The sequence below is a fragment of the Lutjanus erythropterus genome, chromosome 15 (genome assembly GCF_056507025.1).
Source record: "Lutjanus erythropterus isolate fLutEry1 chromosome 15, fLutEry1.hap2, whole genome shotgun sequence".
In the NCBI taxonomy this organism is placed as follows: Eukaryota; Metazoa; Chordata; class Actinopteri; order Lutjaniformes; family Lutjanidae; genus Lutjanus; species Lutjanus erythropterus.
This window is the reverse complement of record NC_139331.1, coordinates 12,095,401-12,114,854: the sequence shown is the minus strand read 5'-3', so window position 1 is coordinate 12,114,854 and position 19,454 is coordinate 12,095,401. Positions and strand designations below refer to the sequence as shown.

At 41.7% G+C, this 19,454-nt stretch overlaps 1 protein-coding gene across 1 annotated transcript; it reads right to left on the bottom strand.

Moving 5' to 3' along the window:
- Positions 1-450: 450 nt before the first annotated feature.
- Positions 451-17,899, bottom strand: ism2b (isthmin 2b). The gene is made up of 6 exons (XM_084737885.1): positions 17,125-17,899; positions 8,976-9,227; positions 6,377-6,716; positions 4,364-4,501; positions 4,161-4,229; positions 451-3,699 (listed from the first exon to the last, which is right to left on the bottom strand). Exons 1-6 carry the CDS (start codon positions 17,233-17,235, stop codon positions 3,182-3,184), a joined length of 1,428 nt encoding a protein of 475 aa, XP_084594011.1. The 5' UTR covers positions 17,236-17,899; the 3' UTR covers positions 451-3,181.
- Positions 17,900-19,454: the final 1,555 nt, after the last annotated feature.

Below are 19,454 nucleotides of genomic sequence, written 5' to 3'. Positions count from 1 at the left end.
TACCATCTGTATCACCACACGGAGGTAAGTGGGCATCTACTCATGAAGAAGGCTTGTGATCGAGATGTAAAGAGGGTTGCAGGCGTAGTTTGGCAGAGGGAAAATATCTCAAAAATATTGAAACTGAGGCCAAAACAGTATAGCTGGATAAATGGAACTTGAGGTAAGAGGGAAAATATATATCTTTTATTTAGCGGTGAACTGACTCTTTAAGATTTAGCCTGTTGCTCCAAATGACTGACATGTATTTTGCTATACAGGAATGCTTGCTGCACTGTACCTGTCTTGTTGGAGGTGAAACGGTACGGAAAAGTTTGGTATGTCAGTCAATAAGGAGTATAACTAGCCAGTTGTGTTAAAGGAATTTTTCTCTACAGCACTGTGCTGTACTTGGCTCTACTACACAGTACCTTCAATGTGGAAAAAGAAACGACAAATTAAAAAGTCAGATGATGAATGCAAGGTCTTTATATATATTTCTTCAGCATAATTGCAACAACATATTCATAGAGCACTGCAGTACAAAGTAGAATAAAACACAGACACTTGATGTTGCTGTATGAAGTGATATGAGGTTATGAGGGCAAGTGGTTTCCCTTTTGATAATGGGTGCCTTCATTTCTCAGTCTGATTAGTGCACCATGTTGAGTAAAGAGACATTTCAAAGCTTCGGCAAACTTAAAAAAGAGAACAGACAAATAAATACTGTACAACACCATACATGTAATACTAGATTCAGAAATCACAAAAAGATCATGCTTTCCTCAACAGAACACTTGATATATGCACTTTCATAGAACAATGCAGCATTTCTGGCGAGATTCCCTTCACAATAACACTATCATCAACAAATGGCAAACATGAGTACATTTTGATATATCTTTTTGTATATATATATATACCTTAAATAAAGTGCCTTCCTTTAAAATCGGTGATTCCAAAATGTAAATGCCTGTTTGCAAATAAACATCTGGAAGCAGAATTCCTGAAAAAAAGGTTTGGAGCAAACATCCATAGAATTAGACTGGATAGAAGGGGCAATTCCTGGAGTTTAAAGGTTTTTCTAAGTAAATTTAAGCTTAATTCAAGATGTTTTTGAGTGAGACACATCAGTCATTAATTCTTTGTGCCACAGCTAATGAAAACTGATAACTGAAACATTTTATGTTAATATTTGCTTCTATTGTATTCTATATTATCCAGAATTAGGGTTCCAACTATACTGAACAACGGTGTGAATGTTTGGTTTTGCTCCTATTTCCCATTAGTTGCAGCAAAAAATCCAAGACTTCTTCTATGCACATAAAAGTTTTTTTTAACTCAGATTTTGTTGTCATATTTTTTAAAACTCATGTTAGCAAGCACTTTTCCTTTGCCAAGGTAATACGTCTATCTGACAGGTGTTGCCATTTAAGGATACTGCTTCAACAGCTTGATCATTGCACAGGTGTGTCTTGGACTGGTCGCAATAAAAGGCTGCACTGAAATGTGCAGTTTGATCTTGAGAAAAAGCCATAGTTCAGTGTCTAATGTCTTTTTTTCAAGACAAAATGCAAAATTTGGATGGGGCTTTTATTGTGACCAGTTCAAGACACATCTGTGAAATATTCATGCTGTTTAATCAGCATCTTGATCGGCCACACCTGTCAAGTGAATGGATTATTTTGGCAAAGGAAAACACTACCAGATTTTGAGAGATTTTAAGAGAAATAAACCTTTTGTGTGTCCAAAAAAAGTCCTAGATTTTTTTTACTTCAGCTAATGACATATGAGAGCAAAAACAAAAGTGTTTGGTTCATATTTTTGTTGAGTATATGACCTCTCAGGGTTGTTTATTTGAGTAGGAATGTCCTTTCTATCCAATCAAGTTCTGTACATAAACCCAAAGACCCTAAGCCAACAGCTTAAACAGCAATGACATCTTTCTACCACACACGATGCATCAACAACTATTCAGTTATAAGGGTTCCAATTGCTTTCTGAAAGCATTATCTGTTCATCAATTCCAATCTGGATTACGCATCCAATACCCTCCTGCTAATCTTTACCCCATTACACTTTGTACGACTTCCAATAGTGCTCCGCTGTCGAGGTAAATGAACAAATTTGTTTGTCACGGTCAGTTAGTCCCCCTGAGAACATTGTAGAGACACATCTATGAGCACAATCTACTCACTGTAGAAGTTAATGTTATCCTACATTTGCACCGTAGAGACTTAGGAGGCTGGATTTACACAGGCACCAACAGTCTGATTTTTAACTCTTTGGCACCCAGATCATAATATCTTCCTGGCTGTGAAAATGTGAGGAAACACATGAAATCAATCTGTGTGACAAAACATTCGAAATCAAATGTGTTGTTCCCGTACCGTTACTGCTTAAGGGCTGTTCTCATAGTTCTCACTAGCGAACTCGATAATGACAGCAGAATGTTTCAAATCTTTTTAGCTTATGAACCCAAATTCTTCTAAAATATCTAATTTTATTGTCCCAAAAGATTGTCTGAAGTGTACATTACTGTGAATGCATGTGGCATCTTTTGGGTCTACTGGTGTCCTGTTGTCTTGTTCCCCTTAATACCTTTGTAAAACCTGAAGGATTTTATATTGTAGCAGCATAGTTGGGATATTCATCTGTTGGACTTTTCCCATGCATGTGTTTGTTTCATCAGTATAACCAGCCCACATTCATACATTTCCTTGTGTAAAACCTACAAGAAGCGTGATCAGGATGTTTACCATATGTTGCTATTGTCAATCACAAGCGCTCCAGGACACCATCAAAAAAGCCAGTAGGTAGACATCATGCTTACACGCACCCAGGAGAGTGAACTTAATATGAAGAGAGAGAGCTTGATGTCATGCCAGATGTGGAACAGGTTGGCAAGCGATGGGAGAACACTGCATTTTTTTCCATTCTTGCAATTCAGTTCAGTTCAGTCGAGCCTGATATCAGGACTCTGTGCCAAATCCTAACTTGAGACAGCCACACTTCACCGTCATTCCTAAGCCCCGCGAACCTCCCAATCACAAATGTGTATTTCCTCTGAGTCAACGCATGGTTAATGCATGATGCATGGTTTAGATGTAATATTTCATGACTTTTAAGGGAGGCAGTCTCCTCTCAAATTAGGATTGGGCCATCTGACTCTGAGTGAAGTGGTAGTTTTGGCTGTGGTCCCTCAGTACTCCCTGGCCTCTTCCAGTTCATTCATGAACACGTCTTCATGGGGGTTTTCTGGGCAGCTCAGTCCGTTATTGGGTGGCCGTACCGCATGGAAGCGACTCCAGTCTCCTTTGCAAAGGATCCATGGCAGCACGTCCACTTTGAAGTGCAGCTCAGGGGAGAACTCAGTGCTGATCAGGTTAGGCGTGCCCGCGCCTTTACCCCGCGTGATCAGCCGCCCGCGATCGCCATAACAACAGTGCTGCGCTGCGAGAGTGGAGGAGTCGCCGGAAAGTGCTGAGCGGATGCAGCTACGCGCTGATGGCTTGTAGATGTCCAGGCGCTCCTTGGGGCCGCTTGCATCACGCCAGCGGAACTGCCGACCATGAGTCTCGTCGTAGACACTGACCACGGTATACGCCACCTCAGAGGGGTAGGAGCAGGGGCAGCTGGGCAGCTCAGACAAGACCTGGTGAAGATACCTCTGAAGGAACTCACTCTTACAGTTGAGCCACTTCTCACAGCTGTCCACATCTGTTGGAAAGACATGAAATTGTGTGTTACAGTTGTCCATGGAAGTGGAGTCTGCACTGTGCCTGATCTCTACAAACATGTATGGGTTCAACAACCTTTTCAGCTCAAGACCAAAAAGAGAAATTTGCTGTTTCCACAGAACCCATGACAAATGACATATGCGCTGTGGTCTGTCAATTGACCCATTTTGGGTTTGGACCTTTAGTTTGAGAAGTTGTTACAGTATTAAGCAAGCCAGTTCTAGATTCCTTTGTGACAGCATATCATTGGCATGTTATCATAATCCACTGGTCAAGGGTTTTCCCCTGCCATGTAAAGTGTATCTGAGTGTCTTTTAAAGTGCTATACAAATAAAATGCATTATTATTATGAGTATACTTGCATCCAGCAGTTAATGAGGTAAAATACACTGTGATCCTTTAAGCTAATGTTGCAAAGAATTTTCCATGAGAAAAACTCACCTGTTCCAAATGGCTCTGTGCCATTCTCCATCTCGAAAGGGAAAGGCTCTACCACAGTGTTGACATCACCTACAAAGAAGAGAGTGGTGTACATGAGCTGTAGATCAAAAACAAGCTAGGAAAGCAGAATACGAACACCTCAATACTCTGGTCTTGGTTTTTTATTATTATTTTTACTGCTTAAAATGGAAATATCATCTCACCAGGACAAGGCTCCAGGTCACACTTGGAGGCCTCTGTCAGAGTGCAGGAGTAGCCGCAAGACTTGGTCCTCTTCCTCTCACCGTGTCCACATGTGACTGAACAGGGAGACCAGGGTGTCCACTCATCAGTGTCCTTCTCTGTGGAAAGGAAAAGTGCCACAAATTCAGCCTAAGCACATTTCACATGGATCAAAACTTACTCTGTGCTATTATGAAAATTCATCAGATTCTATCAAGATTAAAGCAAAATGTTACATACATATTGCAAAAGCTATCAGAGAGACCATGAGGGGAATACATAATGAAATGATGGATTAAATCTACAGTTAGAGGAGCTCTCCATCGTGCTTTCAGGAACATTTTTAACAAGCTAATATGGAGCAGGTTCAAAGGGTTGATTGAGATTACAAACACAAGTCTGCAAATCCTGCACTCCAGCAGTCTAATCCAGAATACATTTCCAACGTTTCTGGACTGTCTCAGTCCATATAAATGACAATTTTCTCCTGGTCTAACCTTTCCCATGCAAACCCATATTCTTTTTCAGAAGGCTTCAGTAAAATTAGAGAGAGGGAAGCTGAGCTGTGGCTGTCCGCCTCCGCACCATGTTTCCTTGTGGTGTTAATAACACTGAAAACAAGTCATTCTTGATTAAAGGCGAGGTGGGTGCAGAAATACCAGCTTGGGTGTAGCGAGCACCCAATTTTACTTTGTGGGCGCTGCCAACTCGCCATGTGGCCATACGGGAATGAGGTCTCAGGAGAGTCTTAATTACAGAAGAAGCCGGGGCAGACATCCTTGATTTATGTTCACCGAGTCTTTAGATGTGACCACTTAATAGGCATTGTTGCCCTTTGCTGGCTCGTCTACATGCACAACGGTTTAACAGATAAAGTCTATGTATTGGCATAACGGAGGGGAGAAAGGTCAAGAGTAAAAACTAGTGGGGTTTTTTTAGACACCTGTTGCTACATTTTGAGATTACACTACAACAGAGGAGGTTTGCGCAACAACAACATTGAAAAACCTTTGAAAAACAAACAGATCAATCATGCACAGATTTGAATCTGTGGGAAATTTCTCTGAAGAATGAAAGCTTTAGGCTGTGGTAAGCCCATAACTGCACTCTGATCAACAGTAGGACTCACACACATTGGCCTACCCATCGCCCAGCCCATCAGACTTTTCTCCTTCTTTCTTTCTTTCTTTTCCATCTTCTCTCCCTCTCATTCACAATGTACACCTTTCCCTGTCTCTCTCATTATTTACTATTTTTACCACTGAATAAGTGGTCTGTGCAGGCTGAGACACAACATTTTTTCCCACCAGAGGAAGGCAGAATTAAAGAGCTGTAAAAGTTATGCAGAGCCCCGAAAGCCCCCCGAAATTCTTGAACTGGCTCAAAAGGCCGGGCCGCGGAGGGCAGTGAGGGCCGCCAGGGTCTGGGGGGGCCCATGGGGTCCCGGGGAAGGATGAAAGGGCCGGCCGAATGGCCCCTGTCATTCTGTGTTCCCAATCTGCCCTCTAATTGTCCACAAGCAGAGGGCTGTTTTGTCCCAGGGAACAGTACCGGCCTCACGCTGCCATTAGCGAGCGCATCGGACCCATCTTCAAAAGGCGGGCCTCTGCGACCAGCACGACCAGTGTCGACTTCAAAGTGCCTATAACCCACAATGTCCTGATGGTCGAGTGCTCATGCTGCCTCGCATGCTGGCATGGTTTGCTTCTCTCTGACTGTGAAGACAGTTATCATGCAGCCGTACTGAGCCACTCTATTGTTCTCTCTCCATTGTTCTCTGTCACTCTCTGTCTCTCCTTACTGACATTCTCTTTATCTCTTTTTTTTTTTATATAATAAATTCAAGGATTGTTTTTCAATTTCAATTTTGCACCTGCAGAATACATACATTTTGGTTATCTTTTAAAAGCCATAATCAGTTTGTTGAAGTCCTGTCTAAAGGAGGTGTGTGGCTGTACTTCCAGACAGCGAGTGTACCACTTGGCAAACCTTACCATAGTAGCTCTGCATTGGATCCCAGCCTTCGTTCCAACGCGTATCCCAGTCTCCTCCCACTCCGCTGGGTAAGGGCTCCTCGCTGCCGTAGTCGAGGGAGTAATCTTCCTCCTCCTCTTCCTCGCCAGTTTCCTCCACGCCTGACCGGCTGTTGCTGTCCTCGCTGGAATCGGCGTCGGTGTAACTCCAGAAAAGGGGCCAGAAAAGCTTCTTGCCTCCGAGCCAATCTACTGTGGAGGAGGGGGAGGAGGAGGAGGAGGAGGAAGGTAGCCAGTCTTTTTCCTTGGCCAGGTCCATCTCTACCTCCATCTGGGGGTCGTCCACTACCTCGATGGTTACCTACGTAGAGAGAGAGGGGGTCTCTGTCAACCTGAAGTAACCCATGAACACACTGTTCTGTGTCATTAGTTGCATTTCCATGAACCCTAATATTTCATCACAATAAAAATGGTCAGATCAATTAGAAGAAATTTCAGTTGGGCTGAGAGAGGTGTACTAGAGCTTTAATAATCTGTTCGTCAGGAAAATATTAGCGTCTAATGACCATGTAAAGGCTTAATTGGATTGTTTCTCTGTGGTTGGAATGAATATTTTATATATTGCGCACATTTGACCTACCTGGGGGGAAATATTAGGTGACACAACAGAGCAAACATAAGAACACCACTGTAAGACCTTTGTTCAGCATAAATACCACAGAAGTAGTTTCACCTCTAGCTAGTAAACCACTGATAAAAGTCGAAATTTCATTGCTTTGTCAATAAGGCATATGCCAAATTTACAAGAACCTCATGCTTTATCAATTGGCGTCATGTTTTGGGCACATTAGACACTTCACAGCAAGCTGAACCACTTTCTACGTGTCAAAAAAAAGTAATTCCAAGTAAATGATATAGGCATGTAAATGCACACCTTAGCGGATTACTTTATTTAGCCACCATGTAAACAGTTAAGTTAGAATCTCTGATCAGAAAGGACGAAATATCGTTACAGATACGAGCATGTGTTGCAAGACTCAACTCATGTCTGTGCAGGAGAGACGAGTTTCTAATACTGTCTGTGTGTTAAGCTCTCAGTACTTTTGTAGTTTCTAACTGAAAGTCTGTGATTTGAAGTTTTGTTTGTCTTCTGTGTCACTATTTGTACGTTCTCTTTCATGTGCGCTTTCAGCTGTATAGGAATCGTGTTAAATTTCTGCTGACGAAAACCCAACATTTCCTGATTTAGCTGCTTCCCACTATTGCACAGCTGCTCAGCTTGATCTGAGCTAGACTTCAGTTACAACACACACCTTCAAGTGGGCAGCCCTGTTGTAATGGAGATGCAAAGTCTTGCCATGCTCAGCTGAAATGCAGAGTCAAACTGAGTCAAGCCACACCAGCACATGTTTATGGAAAAGGGGTATTACACTTCCTCATTATTTGTGAAGCTGAACAACTCACTCCTAAAAGTCTCAACTCGCAAATATTCAAAATTGTGGCAAGATTGGCAAACTAAACTTAGTAGAAGACACACAACATGTCTGAACTGTCCACTGTTGCTGTGTTAACTCTTCTTTTCCATAGCATGTCATCAGAAAAGTAAAGTACTTCCAATACTTTCGTGCAGCTTTATCTGAGCTTGAGGTGCACACTATTATCAAGAAATCAGCTATCTCAGATGTGCAGAGAAGTTTTTCAGCAAGCGAGCCCGCTCCCTAGATCTAAGTCAGCCAGCCAGACGTGAGCATGAACATTCAGCCAACCAAACGATCCTCTCAGGGAGAGAATGTGAGCATTTATTATGGATAACTACCTCTCATTACCTCAATATGACTCATCCTAGATGCTACAGTACTTCCAAGGGCCCACTCCAGTTGATGTGAAGACCAGGCAACAGGGAGACTACGGAGTAATCTTTTTAACTTTAACTTTTGTGAAGTTAATTTCAAGGTTAGATTAGCCAGATGATGATTGGAAATACTTTATTTTGTCTTAGTTCAATATATCCTTACTGTAGAGTCTTTTAGCCGGAGTACGGTACATCTGGTCCGTACGCTACATGAAAACTCATCAGAAATTTCATCAGTCTTTCTGTGCTTGATGCAGACATAGGCTGGCCCGGCATCATTATGTCCTTCCAACCACATCCTGATTACACTGACCAGAGTTGGAGAGGATAACTGCCATGAGATAAGTTAAAAAAGAGTAACATTTTGAACTTTTTAGGTCAATTTAGAAGGAGATGATGAGGGCTTAATGGCTAACACTTATAATTACAGAGCTCATTTTCTTCGACTACACTTTCATTAAATAGTAGCACAGAAAGACACAGATGGGTGTCTAAGATTAGACTGAGGGATGGTTGATTTTGTGACATGTTAAAGAAATAAATCATTTTCACAATAAAAGACAAAATGCCCCAGTCCTCGTTGCATGAATGGCTTCAGTTTAACCCATACTTTACCATCTATTGGTTACTGTAGGAATACAGCAGAAAAACTAAAATAAACTTATTTTAGTGTGACAAGAGCTTGTTTTTGTTTTGTTTTTGCATACCCTTATCAGTATCTTCAAGGCTGTCTAAGAAGATCAAAGACAACATGCTCTCCCGACTCACCTGTATGTTGGGGTTCTGCGAGTTGATGTCGGCGTTGGCCAGATCTGGAAAGTTCTTGAGATCCAGGATGAACGGTTTGGTCTCCTCCTCAGGCTCCGGCTGTGGAAGAACACCGACCGAGCGGTGCTGGGGGTGGGACCACCTCCTCTGGTGGCTGTGACGCTCAGGCAGGAGACTCTGGACTTGGTTCTGCTGCTCCAAAGCTTCAGGGACATATTGGACCCCACCACTGTGTATCTGGTGGCCATGACCCTGTAAGTACAAGTTAAGATATAACATAAATAGTTCAACTGGCCCTGAAAGAATAATCCAGCAGAATGATTTAAAGGTATAATTTGGATTATTTGAAATGGGGCTGTATGAGCTACTTGTCAATAATCAGTGTATCAGAAACCAGAGTCAGCATCAAAAGGTATTTTGGCCACTTAAAAAAGGTCCACCTTAGAAAATCAGCATCAGTTTACATGTATGCTGCATTTAGAATATTTTCACAGATTTACTTTGCTGTCAGACAGTCTTTTCTAATAGGAAACTGCTGTTATACAAGCCAAATGTTCTCCAAACCAACCAAACTCCATATGTGAAATCAGTCATTTTACCTTGCAGATCACAGGAGTTGCTGGTCTACTCCTGCCTCAATCGGTTAGTTAGTTTGGTTTACTGTGTGACTTTGGTATTTTAAAAGGTTATTTCAGATTTACCAAAGTCCCACAATAACACAAACTAACGAACCAACTGAGGCAGCGTTAGACCAACATCTTCTGTACTCTTTTAGGTAAAATTACTGATTTTGCCTATGGCGTTTGGTTGGTTTGAAGAGAGCAATATTTATGTGCCATCAGTTTCTCGTCAGAAAAGACTGACAGGTAAAAATATTCTTAGTGTGCACATTGCTTAGCTTCAATGTTGGCTCTCCTCTCTACTTCTCTGCTTCTCTTAATATACTGACTATTGATATCATACAACCACACTTCAAACAATCAGGACTATTCCTTTTAAAGATTAATGCCAACTGTGGGCAGACAGCACCGTCCATAACGTAAAGGACAAAAGCAACTGAGACATTTGGAATACACCCAAAAGCCAGTGGCTACTTCAGGGCAAATGACCATAAAAGGACATATCATATATAACGGCTCATCCATGACTATTACAACAATTAGTGCTCTGTTTCGAGGAAGAAACCTTAAAACCATCATCCACTTCGTAGCTTGGTCAGCAATTCCAAAAAGCCCCTGAGGCATCCCACCAAGCAGCCAAGTGACCAACCAGCCTTCGTTCATTTCATTCTTTTTTTTTTTTTCCCACAACAGTCATGGCATCCAGGCCGTGGACAAAGAGGGGCCTGTGCCAAAGAGATCCTCTTTTAGCTTTAATGAGAGGGCCTGGGAGGCGTGGGACCCCTGGGCTGCTGCGAGCGTGTCTGAACCTGCTGTGCTGCCGCCACTACAGCCACCACTTAATTTGACCTCTCAGGTTTTACAGTTACTGAGAAGAACAGGAGGAAATGTTGATCTCTGAGATTAATGGTGATTAATGGTGACATTATAATGGCGGGGAAATGTAGATATATGTTCTGAATCTGGAATACGGTGACTGTAAATGGATTTTTGGTTGGTTTGATTCGCTAGTGTGTCTGTTTCATGTCTAATAGGACTCATATCTATTTCATGGCTGACACTGGTCAAAACCAAAATCCAAACCCTCTAATGAACCCTCGTCTGCCTTTCACTCATGTCTATATCATCCTGAATATGCTAAATTGGCTCAAACATATGACTGGACGGGACTTTGAGATTTGACCCGAGCCAGTTTGTGGTCTCCTCAGAGCAAACCAGTTGCAGTTTGAGGGCTAAAGAGGAGAAGAAATGTCTGAATTAATGACCCAACGGTTGATGATTTATAGTTATGGCCTCCAGAACGGGGCGTACTTTTCACTGACTGCCTGTGATTGTCCCATAAAGAAGTTATGTGGTCGGTCAAATTCAAGCATGTGAACACATTATGCCTGTTTGGAGGAGAAGCCCGTCAAGCATGATAAATGATGGATGAAGAGAAGTTGGCCCCCTCCCCAGATATCTGTAAACTGGTGGTGACAAGTAGATAACCTTTTTGGGATATTTAGCCTTTCTCTCTACAATTTCATCCACTCAAAATACTTGAAGCAAATATTATACATATTTACCACAGATTTTTGGCTCACCATCCCATTAAAAAAGACAAATTATAATTATACTGCTGAAAGAAAGTCATCTCAGGGCACTTTTCATATAAAGCAGGTCCAAGTCTCTTTATAGCGTTATTTACAGAGAAACAACTGTTCCCAACAAGAGCAAGCAACAAGGCGACAGTGGTGAGGAAAAACTCGAGCAGAACCATTTTCTGAAACAGATACTAAAGTTGCTTTTTGCAATGATTGCGCAGCAACAGTCGTGCAAAGAGGAACTAAATCGTATTCTGTCAACACTACAAATTTAATTGCCTATCTTATGTGCTGTCACGACGATCATTACATCAGTTTTGTGAAGAACAAAGAGAAACAGGTACCGGCAAGAAAAAAACTGTTGTGACACATCACGATAAAAGTAGGCATAATAATATGTTAATTCCACTACAGGAGAGACTTCATATTCTCTGCAATTAGGTGGAAAAAATATGTAAATATATTGAGAATCAGCCAAAATCCATTGGAAAATATTGGATACTGGCAAAAACTGCCCAGTCTTAATTTTTGTATGTAAATCGAGTTTTCAGTACTAGATATATGTCACGCTAAAACTTTGTTGTTGATTAATTGATTCTAAGTTCTAAGGACATTTTTCCACGCAACTGTTGCCTTAGTGCTTCCTCTTGGTGGGAACTATTAGGTCTTTGTAAGTAGTATTATAAAGAGTACAGTCTAGACCTGCTCTATATGAAAAGTGCCTTGAGATAACATTTTGACTTGGCCCTATATTCAACTAAAATGTCAAATTAACTTAACTACTGTAATTGATTAGTTGTTGAAGCAATTTTCAAACAAAATAACAAAAACACCCTTGATTAAGGCTCGCACTTGTGAATATTTGTTGCTTTTTCTAAATTTCTATAATTAAAAATGGTGATTCTTTGGATCTTGGATTGTTGGTCAGACAAAAAAAAGACATGACATCAGCTTGAATTGTGGGAAACTTGGCTACATTTTTCACAATTGCATGAAAGTGCTGCACAGATTAGTTATTGGTTGGCTGGTTAATTTTTATTTGTTATGTGTTGTCAACTATAAAATTTTATTAAAGAAATCCCTCAGCGTGATGCGCTACTTAACCCCGGCCTGCCTCACTGTCGAACCTGACCAGCAGTGACAACATTCACTCATACACATCAACATTCACACACATGCCCTCACACCTACACACTCACACAGACACAGAAGGTCCAGAGTCACAAGAGAGGCCACATACTTTCACACCCTCCTCATCTCGTCCTGTTACACATCTGGATCCTGTATTCTTTCACCCTGTATATCACTCTCCTCCTCCTTTCTTCTTCCTCCCCCTCGTTCTCTCTGATCCTGCTCTCCTCCTCTCTCTAGTGGGGCTCTTCCGATCAAAGGCCTGATGGTTGATGGCATGCGGCGTGTTTAACAGGGAGACTCTCTGGGTGCAGTGGGGGACCTCGGGCCTGGTCTGGAGACTTCTCTCTTCTTAGACAAACATTAAACGTGCAGTAACTGATTCTGGACAGAGATAGTTGGTTGTTGAGCCTTGATTCCCAGGTAGTCAAAATGCAGACACTTTGGATTCACAGCACAAAGACGGTTGACTGTTGAGTCTGGGGCTGCAACTAACAATTATGTCATTATCGATTAATCTGTCGATCATTTTCTCGATTAATCGATTAGTTGTTTGTAGGGCTGTGATAACAACCACATTGCTGCAATTCCGCAATCATGTGATGCCTATTGCGGAATTGAGCTCATTGCTGTCATCGCTGCAAATTTTATTTTGAAGGGTCAGCCTCGTGTTATTCAATTGCACAGTGCCTTTGATGATGCATTACCATTCAGTGCATGGATCAACTGATACATCTATGGATCTGCACTGTCCCACACAAGGAACACAGCCTCTGATTGGTCGACAGACCCGATACAAGGCAGCTAACAACATGCTAACAACAACAACAACCGTTTTAAAGATGGCAAGCCTGATAAATAATCACAGAATCCATTTATTTATTTATTTATTTTACCACATGTCCAAAAAAAGATGCAGCAGATCAAGACTGGATTACAGAACTTCTGAAAGGGATATGATGCACCAGAGCTGATGATGTAAAAAGGACAATGTTAGCATTAGCATTAGCTTAATCTTAGTCTTTCCCAGGCAGCTTAATTTGAGGATAAACCCCTTCACTTTTCCAGCATTTCAGAGACTTTTCTCGGTGTTGGGAAGCTGCAGTGTAACTGACACACTGTAACCTGTAAGGTATATTCACTGCCAGATTAACATCTCTCATCACCCTCACTGTCAGCCTGCTGCTCGCTTTCACTCATTTATACACCACACATGCATTATGTACTGTCCTACCCCTTAAAGAAGCTATGCTATGCTTATGACCGTATGCTTCAATAAAGTTCAATAAAGTGTACTTATTAAGGCAGTCGTGGTAAAACACCATCCTGCAGGAAGATGTTGCTTTGTCACAGCAGTAAGAAAAAATCCATACTGTCACAGCCTTAGTTTTTTGGTGCAAAAAAATTTCAGAAAATGGTGAAAAACATTTCACTGTTTGCCCAAATGCCAAGGCGACGTCCCCAAATGTCTTGCCTTGTCCATAATCCACCGATATTCAGTTGAGTGTCATACGATAAAATATTCACATTTGAGAAGCTAAAATCAGGGATTTGGGTTTTTTTTCTTGAAAAATGACTCAAAATAATTAATCTACTATCAACAGTTGTGAAATACTGTTTTAGGAGTGAGACTCATTAATCAACTATCCTACCAACCGGGATGGACCACTGGCTAGATTTTATAAAACCTGACAACAGAGCCATGAGGAGGAGCAGAAGTCTAGTTTTCTCTCACACCACTTGAATAACATTTTGCTGAAAGCTTATTGTGGATCTTTGGGCCAGTGATGCCAAAAATAAACTGCCTACCCCAGCTTTAAATTCTCCTTTCACTAGACTGAAAAGTCCATTTGGGCTGCTGTCATTTCAGCTGCTGGTGGTGACACACATTCAGGTTAGGGAGAGGAGGTCGGGAGACTGGATGGGGGCAGCAGGGGCTGAGGTGAGGGGCAGGGATGGGATCCGGTGGGGTTGGGGGGCAGGCTGGGAAGGCAGGCAGTGTGGCAGCCCTGATTTATGTGCCCGCAGATATCAAAGGCCTCTGCACTTGGCTGTTTCCAAACCATTACAGAAGAACAATAAACTATGGACGCTCTTTGATCGCCATCTTTTTGCAAATGGAAACAGGACAACAAATGCATGCCTGGTGGAATCGGGGTGAGGTTGTGGAGGTTGGGGCGGGAGATGGAGGATACAAAACAGTCAGGGCAAACAGGTCCCAATATTTGGAAAAGAGGCCACTTCAACGCAAACCCCTCCTCTTCGTCGCTGAGAGATGGGGGTAAAGCCAAAAACAGGAAATTCCACATTAACACACAAAAAAAGAGCCAATGTAAACAATCAGATGAGTGACACTTGACCCGAGCTCCAGTGTGAGAGATGCCGAGGGCTCGCCTTATTCTGGTTACATAAGCATCTCGTTACTGGGCACCCGCTTTACTGAGCCTCCCCTCCTCCTTCTCTCTTCCTCTGCTAATCTCCCTTCTCCATCCACCACTTACAGACGCACATCCAGCAGGTCACAGGCGGAGGTGCAGCGTCACCAACTGCAGACTCCTTTTGGTGAATGAAAGGAACAATCACAGGAGCAGTCCCACTGAAATTTTTTGCCAGATGCTATTTGCACCTTCTTTGGAATAGCCTCTGTGGTTATTAGCACCAGGGGTTGAATAGCCAATGCAACTATTTACACCCGTTTTATATGTTGGAGCACAGCGCAGACAAGCACCCAAGCGTCCATAGCCGACAATGCTATTTGTACCTAGGATATAAATGGCCAATGTGTTTATTTACACATGCATGCACTTTTTTCCCTACACATAACCAGAGTTTTGTTTCATAATCTAAAGAAGTAGTGTTGTTACCTAAACCTAACAAGTCATTTTTTTATAACCTAACCAAATACTTTTGTTGCCTTCATCTAGCCAAGAAGTTTTGTTGCCTAAACCCAGCAAGTAGCTCTGTTGTGTAAACCTAACCAAGAAGGTTTGTTGCCTAAACCTAACAAGTAGTTCTTTTGTCTAAACCTAACCAAGTATTTTTGTTCCCTTAAACTAACCAAGAAGAGTGTCTGCCTCAACCTAACCAAACAATTTTAAAAAGCTGTAAATAACAGATACCATTGGCATGTAATTTCACTTTACTGTCAAACCATAGTCTTCTGGGGCAGGATTCAAATGCCACTGTCATGCAGGAAAACCTTGCACATTCATCCACCACGGTGGTGGTGAATCTGCTGCTCTTTAAGGCTAAAATAAGAGGGTCGGGTGTGAATAGCCAATAGCTGCCGTGTGCCTCCACATGCCCGCGTACAAATAGCCCCTCTGGATTTTATTCTTCTTCTTCTCACTAATCATTGCCTTCTCGTCTCCTCTCCCCTCCCTCTTTTTCCTCTCTGTCTCTTCTTTCTTTGACATCAATCAGACAGATGATGAGAGAGAGAGCGTCCCAATAGGGCATCCATGGGAGGCCACACAAGACGGAGAGTTCAAAGGCAAAAACTGAACCCTGACACAAACACACACAAACAGACTTTGATATCCAAATATGTCTGTGTGTAACACAAACATTCCCATACACACACACACACACACACACCAAACACTGCACAGCATGTGTGTGTGTGTGATGTGTGGAGTTTGGATTTATTATAGCAGGGTGATTGCCCAGTGATGGCAAACCTTACTATACATGGAGAGAGAAGTGCAACAAAAGAGAGCAGCAAGCACTGATGAGAAGATTTCAGCTCATTTAACTGATTGAATCATTTGATGAAAACTGAAGGTGATGGTTAATAAAGACTTTTAACTTTACAAGCCATTTCTTCAACAGTGACATTCAAATTTCACAGATAAAACCTGTAAAAAAAAATAAATGAAGAAAATGGGTGGGAAAATTTCCAGATAATTAAAATCCAATAATTTTCCAATAAAAGACACATTTTTTAGTTATTTCTGACATATTTGCGGAGATGGAACGTACTCAAGTACTGTATTAAGGTACAAAATTGTGTTACTTGTACTTAACTTAAGTATTTCTGTTTCATGCTTCTACTTTATAGTTCAACTCCACCACAACTCAGATCAGGATTTATGTGACAGCTTTAGTTACTAGTTACATTTCAGATTACAACATTTCTTTCTCTTCTTGTCCAGTGGAAACCATGAAACTCTGAATGTACATATGCATAGTTTATTTTTGTCTTCTCCTGATTTCATATGATGCATTACAGTAATGTGATGTTATTTTCTAAATCTGAATTTTTGTCTTTATCCACTTAGTATTTCCACACTACTGTTGATCATTTATCAAAAAAATATATGAATATTTTGTGAAAGCACCAATAGAATCCCTACAATATGGTTGCAATATCAATAAATATCAATATTGCTGTATTTTGACAAAAATACTGTGATATTTGATTTTGGCCATAGAATAAACAGTAAGGAACATGTATAATTTACTTGAACTTGTACATTTGATACTGTAGACATTTATAACCAGAACTGACTTCCACTTTTTACTAAAGTAATATTTTAGCATGATATCTTTAATTTTTGCTCAGTTTTGACTTTTGGGTACTTTGTACAACACTGAATATTTGTATAATACTGTCACTGTTATTACAAAATTGAGAGTGTTGCACAGTATTTAGTAATAAGGCAGACAGAACAGTAAGTGTCATGACGTCGGGAGAAATTTGACAAACGTTTCATCAGCAGCAGGTGTGATTTTAAGACTTTGCAGCTTTTTGAAACTTGTTGCTTCAACTTGACGACTTCAAAGAAAACATGATAATAACTGAGTAAAACTCACCTTATGGCCGACATTCTTGTGTCTGGTAGGAAACCCTGTCCCCAAACTAAAGACAAGTATGGACCAAATCACGAGCAGCATCTGAAATCTCCACGCGTCCTCTTGACGCATCTTCAAAGCTTCCTCTTTGAAGGCTTGCAAAAGTTACTTTTCTCAAACTTTTCTCCCTAAAATAGCCCGCTGGTTCAGAAGAAGCGACTATGTCCAGCTCGTCGTCCGCTTGTCTTCAACTTTGACTCGGGACAGATGAAGTTTTAGACCTGGTCTGTGTCGAAGTGTCGCACTTTATGAAGAAGATGCGCACCAGTGTCCAGAGGTATCCCGCCGCGCGTTATCCATATCTCTGTCAGTCCGTGTGGCAGCGGGTCGAGCTCTACGCTTCTCTTCTGCCCCATAAAAACCACGGTTTGGAGGAGCTTTAAGTACCAGAAAGAAGTCAAATACCCCACGCAGAAACAATCTCCCCGTCCGCACCGGCGCTCGCTTATTCAACTACTTTAAACTGTGAGTCATCCCGTCGTGGGTGGGTGGGTGTTTTCTTCCAATACATTGACATCTGGAGTTCATAGCATGCTGTTCTGCGCGTTTTTGCGTTTATCTGTCTGATGCGTTAATCCATTATCCAGCTGAAGTTCATCCACCGACCCGTTCCAGTGGATGTGTCTGTCTGTCTGTGTGAGTGTTTGTGTGCGCACGGCAGAGCCCAGCCAACCGGTTTCGGTAAACTTGCCTTTTACGCACGCATTCAGAGGGTTGATGCTGAAGGAGTTGGGGGTGGGAAGCTTATTGCTCACAGCTGTGTGGAGGGGCGGGGGGGGGGGGGGCGATGGGCCTCTGAGGTCCTTGATAAGGTACAAGGTTTGGTTTACAGAGAGCCTCCAAAAACCTACACGAGCAGGACCTGAAGTGGACAGAAGTCAATTGAATCAAATACCCAGACCTTAACAGAGGTGGAAGAAGCACTCAGGCCATTTAGAAATATTCATACACAAGTCCTGCATGAAAAACTTTAAGTACAAGTATTAAAATAAAGTTTTAATTTATCAGCAAAATGTATGTAAAATATTAAAAGTAAGGGTACTAACAGTGCAGTAAAATGTTCCCTGTCCAAGGATGTAGGTTTTGTTTCAACATTGGGGGGGCATTCAGCGAGGGGCCTGAGGGTCCCCCCTCTGAGGGTCCCCCCTTAGGAAACTCTGAATGTCAAACACTTCTACTCTGCATTATGGTGAATTTTTATGCACAGAATGATGCCTTTTCTACATAAATTTATGCAGGAAAGACCATCGCAGTGATGTGTGGACTATGTGTTAATTCCAATGGATGAAATTCAAAATTTAAACAATTCAAACGTCCCTCAGAGAGTTGGGTGATTTCTGTGTAATTGGCATGGGACGATGTCCACGGTGAGACATCATGATGGACTGTTCTTGGAAACAGTAACAGCCCACAGGAAAATAACAGTGCTGCCACCAATGTAACAAAGTGTTTTAGGTTAGCTTAACTGAGTAGGTTTAATAAGAAAACAATCAACAGAGATGTAGACAGTACAATGACCAGTTTCTGTTAATTTTTTTCTCCCATATGTAAAATATGATCCTTCACCAAAACTGCTGCTTTATGGCATCTCTGAGGGGACACACAACCTCAACTACAGCAGGCTTGTAAGTCACAATGGTAGAGGGCTCAGTGGTCGATGACTGTCAGCCACCATGTTGGATGATGGTATCGTCCATCAGCCCAACCCCAGTTCCACACTGTCTTTTGAGAGCTGGTGTGCAGCTAATGCTAAATTAGCTCCTCAGCTCCTAGCTTAGTACGATTTAATTTATTTACAGGCAGGCAACATTACACTTTGAAAAGTAAACTCAAAAACATTACCTTGTAGCTCATTAGCTACCAGCACAAGTCACAACATACTTGGTTGTGAGACTTTTTGAGAAAAAATGTCCTAATATTGGACCTTGTCCTCCTTTTCCCCTTCGGCTCAGCTGTTTTCTTTCTCTTTCTATTTTATGACAGACGGCAACCATCCCATACCACCACCATCTACTTTCCTGGAATCACTGTTGTGTCTATGAGTTGAATTCTAGTTGTTTGTCAAAATAAAAGTCCTCTGCAATTTTCGTGTTTTTTTGTTTGTTTGTTTTTTTTGAGGATGGGCCAAATAATATGTCCCCCCTTTATTGAGGGTATAATGTCCCCCGCATCCTGCCAAAAATCTATACCTGTGCCCTTGTCTGTGTTGTGCTATTGTATATGACATTTGTGGATTAATATTGCTGCTGCATGAATGTGCATGTTGCATTTTACAGCTGTAGATGTTTAAG